The sequence below is a fragment of the Pelophylax lessonae genome, assembly GCF_965119305.1.
Source record: "Pelophylax lessonae genome assembly, chromosome: 7".
In the NCBI taxonomy this organism is placed as follows: domain Eukaryota; kingdom Metazoa; phylum Chordata; class Amphibia; order Anura; family Ranidae; genus Pelophylax; species Pelophylax lessonae.
Window position 1 is genome coordinate 91,594,392 of NC_138774.1, and position 6,828 is coordinate 91,601,219.

Sequence of the window (6,828 nt, forward strand, 5' to 3'; positions counted from 1 at the left end):
GGCCTGTTGGTCTTTGAGGCTCCTCCAAATAATTCCAAATCCTGCACTGCGGGACCTGTGCCCTGATAGGCCTCCAGCCGCGTCACCGGCTCGGAGACAAACCACTCCCCGCAGTGCCACCATTTTGAATTCCATTTAAACTGACATTAAATGGAATGCACCATAGGGACCCATACCAACGATGAGTCCCAACCATACCCTTATCCTAAACTGTTCACCTCCCCCGCCAGCAAAGACCAACAAAACGCCACCAGCACCCAAGGGTGACACCTTACCCTTGCGTGCCCCTCCAAACCCTCAAGGCTCGCTGGATCCCCTCCTGTAATCCCAGGGCCCATAAATCTATACCCACCGCATTGAGGTGGACTCCATCATCCCGCAGATACCGCCATGTGTCCACTTCCAACTCCAGGTGGCGAACCACCAACCCCCCATTCCGACACACAAAGCGCCCCACTTCCTTGTTCAACTTAATCCGAGCCTTATTAAGGCGCGCGACCGACCTGGCCATGCGCCAGGACGTGCGGGCCACCATATCCGACCAAACTACAAGCAGCGCCGGAAAAGCCGTGCGCAGCCGAAGGAAATCCAACTTTATGTCCCTGATCAAGGCCCGCGCGGACCTGGCCCCCAAATCGTTGCCCCCGGCATGCAGCACCAAAACATCTGGCTGCCTGTCCAACCGGGCGAAACGATGCACTTCGGGAAGGACCCTGCCCCAAGTAAGCCCCGGCACCCCCAGCCACCTGACACAAGCCTCGTGCCGAGAAAAACCAAGTTGTCTACCATTAGGACGCACATCAGCTCTCCGGGCCCCCCAGAAAACATACGAGTGTCCCACGATCCAAACAAGGCAGGGTTCCAAACCTACAAGAAAAGGGGACAAAAGGAAAAGAAAACCAACCAATAATCAGATAACCAGCCGGGCCCACACCCCCCCAGCGACAAAACCACCCCCCGTACATACCCTACACCAACAGCTGTGGACGAACGTACAACAAGAACCTCCTAGACTCCCAGCGCCCAATGCGTTTGACCGCATCGTCATTCAATCCCCAGCGTGCAGCCTCAGTGGCCGCCCCGATCCGAAAGGAATGAGATGCAAACCTACTGGCATCCAAACCCAAAGAGCCCACACACCTTCTGAACACCGATACAAATTGAAAACGAGATAACGACGACCCGTCCGCATGCATTAAAAATGAACCGGGCCGCGAAGGGCGGAGTGCCCAGTAATCCCGAACCGCCCCTACCGGGCACAGCGGTGAAGACGGCACCGCGAACAACCGGACACGGACCCCCTTGCCACTCTGGTCCGTTTTGGACCGTCGAAGGAGGATAGTAACCCCTCCCGACCGACAGAGACATCCTGACCCAATAGGCCCCCCGGCACCGTCCGGGAGGAGCTGACCAATTCCCCAATCCGGAAAGCCCCGAAGAAAGCGAGAGAAAAGGCCGCCTTAAACAACACCACCTCGTAACTCGAGGCGCAGTGCTCCCCCAATTGCCGGCAGACGTCCTGCAAAAGAGCGAAGGACACCGGGCGCCTAGTGTCCCTCCTCCGATAAGCCCTGGAATAGCCCCGTAACGCTTGTCTCACCACGAAGTCCTTCGTGTAATCCTGACAACCCAGAAATTTAAACAGAAAGGCCAGGCCGGACAACTTGCGAGCCACAGCGGAAGCCGACGCGCCCCTCTCAAAATGATCAGAGACAAAAGAAAGTAACACCCACCTGACCTCCGGACCCAGAGGATCCACCGATGCCACCCGCAACACCTCGAGCCACTCCAACCATACCTTGCAATAAGCCGACCACGTGGACTCGCTCACCGACTTCCTGATCCATCCAGCGAGGACCCCAAGGCAATCCCCCATAGCCACTCTGGACACGTGACTCCGCGTTGCTCCGCTGCCGGTGCCAACTCCCGGAACCTGTCCCACTGAAAACGAGACAGCGCGTCAGCAATATCATTCTTAACCCCCGGAATGTGCACAGCGTACAGGAAAACATTCAACCGTAGACACCGCAAAACCAAATACCTGAGGAGGCGCACCACCGGCTGAGACGAAGCCGACGCGCGGTTGATCACCTGAACCACCCCGAGATTGTCGCAATGGAGGCGAACCTTCAGGTTCCTGAACTCCGCCCCCCAAATCTCCAGGGCCACCACCACCGGGAACAGTTCCAGCAACACCAAGTTGCTGACCAGCCCCGCTACCTGCCATGCCCCCGGCCAAGGGGCGGCGCTCCACGCCCCCCGGTGAAAAGCCCCGTACCCCGCCGAACCAGCAGCATCGGTAAACAGTTCCAAATCAAAGTTGCTGATCGGCCCGGCCATCCACAAGGATCTACCATTGTATGTGGCCAAAAAACCGTGCCACAGACGCAAGTCATCCCTGTGTTCCCTGTTGAGCCTGACGAAGTGAGTGGGCAACTTCACCCCCGAAGTCGCCGCCGACAGCCGTCGGCAGAAGACCCGGCCCATGGGCATAATGCGGCAGGCAAAATTCAATTTACCCAGCAACGACTGCAAGCTGCGCAACTGAATCTTGCGCAAACCCAGCACCCCTTCAATTTCAGCTCTCAAAGCCCCCAATTTATCCTCCGGTAGGCGACACTCCATGGCCTCCGAATCCACGACAATGCCCAGGAAGCTGAGCACCGTGGTCGGGCCTTCCGTCTTGTCGGGGGCCAACGGAATGCCGAAGCTCCCGGCCACATGCTGCAACGTGGCAAGCAGGATCGCGCACCCGTTGGAAGCGGGCGGGCCCACACACAGAAAGTCGTCCAAATAGTGGATCACCGAATTCACACCGGAAACCTCCCGAACCACCCACTCCACAAAGGAACTGAAGGTCTCAAACAGCGCGCATGATATGGAGCAGCCCATAGGAAGGCAGCGATCCACATAATACGCCCCCTGCCACCGGCAGCCCAGCAATCGAAAACTGTCCGGGTGAACCGGGAGCAACCTGAACGCCGCCTCAATGTCCGATTTGGCCATCAAGGCCCCCCGCCCATAATGTCGCACCCAGGCCACCGCGGCGTCAAAGGAAATGTAAGACACCGTACAGGCCTCCGGGTCGATGGCGTCATTCACAGACCCACCCTTCGGGAAGGAGAGGTGGTGAATGAGGCGAAACTTGTTGGGTTCCTTCTTGGGAACCACCCCCAACGGCGAAACCACCAAGTCACGCACCGGCACCTCCGAGAACGGGCCCGCCATGCGACCGAGAGCCACTTCCTTGTGCAACTTATCCGACACCACCAAAGGGTGGCGCAATGCCGAACGCAAATTCCTCGCCACCGGCGGCACCGAGGCCAAAGAGCAAGGGATACGAAAACCCACCGCAAAACCCTCCCACAGAAGTCGAGCAGCCGCCCTATCGGGGTACCTATCTAGAAAAGGCCGCAGCCTTTCCACCCTCACCGGCGTCGTCCCCTTTGTGCGAAGGCTCTCCGGACCGCCCTTTTCCGGACTTAAAACACCGAGCCAAGGAATGGGAACCTCCGCAACCGGAGCATTCATGTTTGAAGCGACATGTGCCACCGAACTTACAGGAACCCTCATTAAATTGCCAGCAGAAACCCCTCCTCTTTGCGGCCGGCTGTCCCGGGGTCGCAGAACCACCGGCCCCCCCTGGAAAAAACTGATTCGGAGCCTTCGCAGACGACATGAGCCGCATCCACAGGCTGATGTCCTTGTGGTCCCACCGCAAGGACGGCCTAACCGCCTTCCGCTGCCGGAACTGTTCGTCGTACCGCAGCCAGGCCGACCCCCCGTAAACCCGATAGGCTTCCCCTACAGCGTCCATGTAGCAGAACAGGGCCGAGCAGTTTTCCGGCGCCTTTTCCCCTATGACGCCCGCCAGAATGGCAAAGGCCTGCAGCCAATTGGCGAAGGTCCGAGGGATAAGCCGATAGCGTCGCGCCTCCTCGTCCTCCTTCTTGCGCTCCTCCGGTTTAACCCTGTCCAGGTGAAACTTCTCGAGGGGCAACAGCGTGAAGATTTCCACGTACTCACCCTTCCAGATCTTCTCCCGGACTTCCTGCTTCAAATGTGCCCCCAACGGGCCCTCAAAACAAACATATACCTCACCTTTCGCTGAATCGTCCAGGCGAACAGCGTCCGCCTTCCCCTCCTTCGCCGTCCCGGTCTTGTCCCCCGTCGCCCCGGCCGTCACCGCCACCACTGCCGGAGCACCAACAACCTGGGGAGGGGCCCCAGCCCCCCCCGCAACTAGCCCCGTGGAAGACGGCCCCGCCAGCCCCCGGGGCCCCCCCCGGCTCCGTGCCCGAGCCCCCCGCCGGAGGCACCCAAGCCGCCGCTGGAGACAAGCGGCCCCCGTCCCCCGGGGGCAAACGCCCCAAGAGGTCCCGTAGACCCAGGAGGAAGCCCCTCAAACCCCCATTATCACCCCTTTCCGGGGTCCCCGCCCCCACTGGCCGGGACACCCCCACCCCCCGAGCCCCTCCAGCACTCCCACCCCCCACATCAAACAAGCCCCGCAAATCAGACAAAGCCAGAGAAGGAATTGTGACCTCACCTGTCTGCCCAGGGGGGGCGCCCCCAGCCGCCGATCCAGCCTCCCTCGTCGCCGACCGACCACCGACATCCTCTTCCACATCCGATCCGGACACTTCGCCTTCCGAACGATCGTCCCCGGGCACCGCCGACATCCGTCCACCAGGTGTCGCACTCCCGCCATCTGCAGAGCCGAGCGACAGGCGTCCACGCCCCCGTACTCCAGCTCCGCCCGACGGAGACCTCTGTGAACCAGCCGAACTTCCGATGACCCGGCCACGTGACTTGCCCCGCCGCGTCATCTCTCTGCGCCCAGCCGAGGCCGACTCCGAGTCCCGCCGATCACTGCTGCCACCGGCCGCCATGAAGCCGCTCCCACGCCGAGGCACCCCTCCGACCGGAGCATCGCCAGTAGGGGAGCCCGCCAGTCCAGTAGCACCCCGGCGAGAGGGACGGGGAGAGACCGAAGGCCGCCTCCCCCCACTACCCCCAGAGCTCCGTCCATGCAGAGGATTCCTCCCAGAGGCGCGCACGGCCGCAGCAGGAGTACGCTTAGCCGGCGGCCCTGAAGGGTCCCTGTCGGGGCTCCTAGGATGACGCTGAGCTCGAGGGGAAGGGTCCGGTGAAAAACGCTCCGGCGGCCGTGACCGCCGAGCCCGCGGGACCGCAAGCCCCTCCGAATCCTGTGCAGAGTCCTGAACCCCCATCAACGTGGAGACCTGGGACCGGAGCCACTCAGTCCCCTTCACCGCGGCAGCGGCCTTAATTTGCTCCAGCAAAACGTCCAAATCCGCCATCACAGACCAGGGAAGCTGAGGTGAGATGCTCTGCAGTGAAAAAGGTGGGTGACCAAGCTTCTTCTTCCTTCGTCCGTTGAACTTCCACTGACCTCCAATCTGAGGGGCCACCCCTCCTAACTGTACCTCAACCCCTCCCAAACCTGATACACCAATCCCTGAATACCCCCCAACTCAAAACAATTTAATTTAACTCACACCTGCCCTGTCTCCCCTCTTCACATGGTCATGTCTGCCCTGCGCTATTTTTTTTTTTTTTTTTTCTTTCGCTTCGGGCCTTGCTCACAGCTCTCAGCTCTCCTCGCTGTGTGTCGATTCCGGTTTGCAGTTCCTTCCGGGTAGTTTTTACCACCCCCAACTGCTTTCTCTTTACCTGCAGAGGCGCAAGCCAGAGTTGTACACATGCTGTAGCCACAATGCTTTGTGGCTATGGCAGAAATTATACCCCCTGTTGCGTTTAGCGGGCATTACTGATGAATGGGGCCTTGCTGCAACCACATGCACTGCATGCAGTTGCAGCACAATGGTGGTGCATTTAGGGAGAAAAAACAAGCAGTGAAAAGGCGACATATTGCCTCCTTACTGTCTGCAAATGCCTCTAAAAAGCAATGTGAGAATGGATTGCTTTACAGTGGAGCAGCATTTTCTCCCGCTAGTGTAAAAGAGCCCTAAAAAAAAGCGGTCCTGCTAGCTTAGAAAAGGAGTTTTGATCATAGAAAGTGTAGGGGTCAGGATCAAAAGTAACGTACATACATCCACAAATACGCACACTCACTGTACATACCTTCACACACACATGCTGTATGTACAGCATGTACACACACACACACACACACACACATATATATATATATATATTTCATACATATTCATACATTGTACATACATACACTCGCAAACATACAGTACATGCATCCACACACATATACAGTCAGGTCCATAAATATTGGGACATCGACACAATTCTAATTGTTTTGGCTCTATACACCACCACAATAGATTTGAAATAAAACAAACAAGATGTGCTTTAACTGCAGACTTTCAGCTTTAATTTGAGGGTATTTACATCCAAATCAGGTGAACGGTGTAGGAATTACAACAGTTTGTATATGTGCCTCCCGCTTTTTAAGTGACCAAAAGTAATGGGACAGATTAACAATCATAAATCAAACTTTCACTTTTTAATACTTGGTTGCAAATCCTTTGCAGTCAATTACAGCCTGAAGTCTGGAACGCATAGACATCACCAGACGCTGTGTTTCATCCCTGGTGATGCTCTGCCAGGCCTCTACTGCAACTGTCTTCAGTTCCTGCTTGTTCTTGGGGCATTTTCCCTTCAGTTTTATCTTCAGCAAGTGAAATGCATGCTCAATCGGATTCAGGTCAGGTGATTGACTTGGCCATTGCATAACATTCCACTTCTTTCCCTTAAAAACTCTTTGGTTGCTTTGTATGCTTCGGGTCATTGTCCATCTGCATTGTGAAGCGCCGTCCAATGAGTTCT

The 6,828-nt window shown here is 57.2% G+C and overlaps 1 protein-coding gene across 1 annotated transcript; it reads right to left on the reverse strand.

Moving 5' to 3' along the window:
• Positions 1 to 271: 271 nt before the first annotated feature.
• On the reverse strand, positions 272 to 5,728 carry LOC309559806 (uncharacterized protein; the record flags this gene model as incomplete). The annotated part of the gene is made up of 2 exons (XM_082263244.1): positions 272 to 867; positions 5,698 to 5,728. 2 exons carry the CDS (start codon positions 5,726 to 5,728, stop codon positions 272 to 274), a joined length of 627 nt encoding a protein of 208 aa, XP_082119370.1.
• Between the last annotated feature and the right edge of the window lie 1,100 nt (positions 5,729 to 6,828).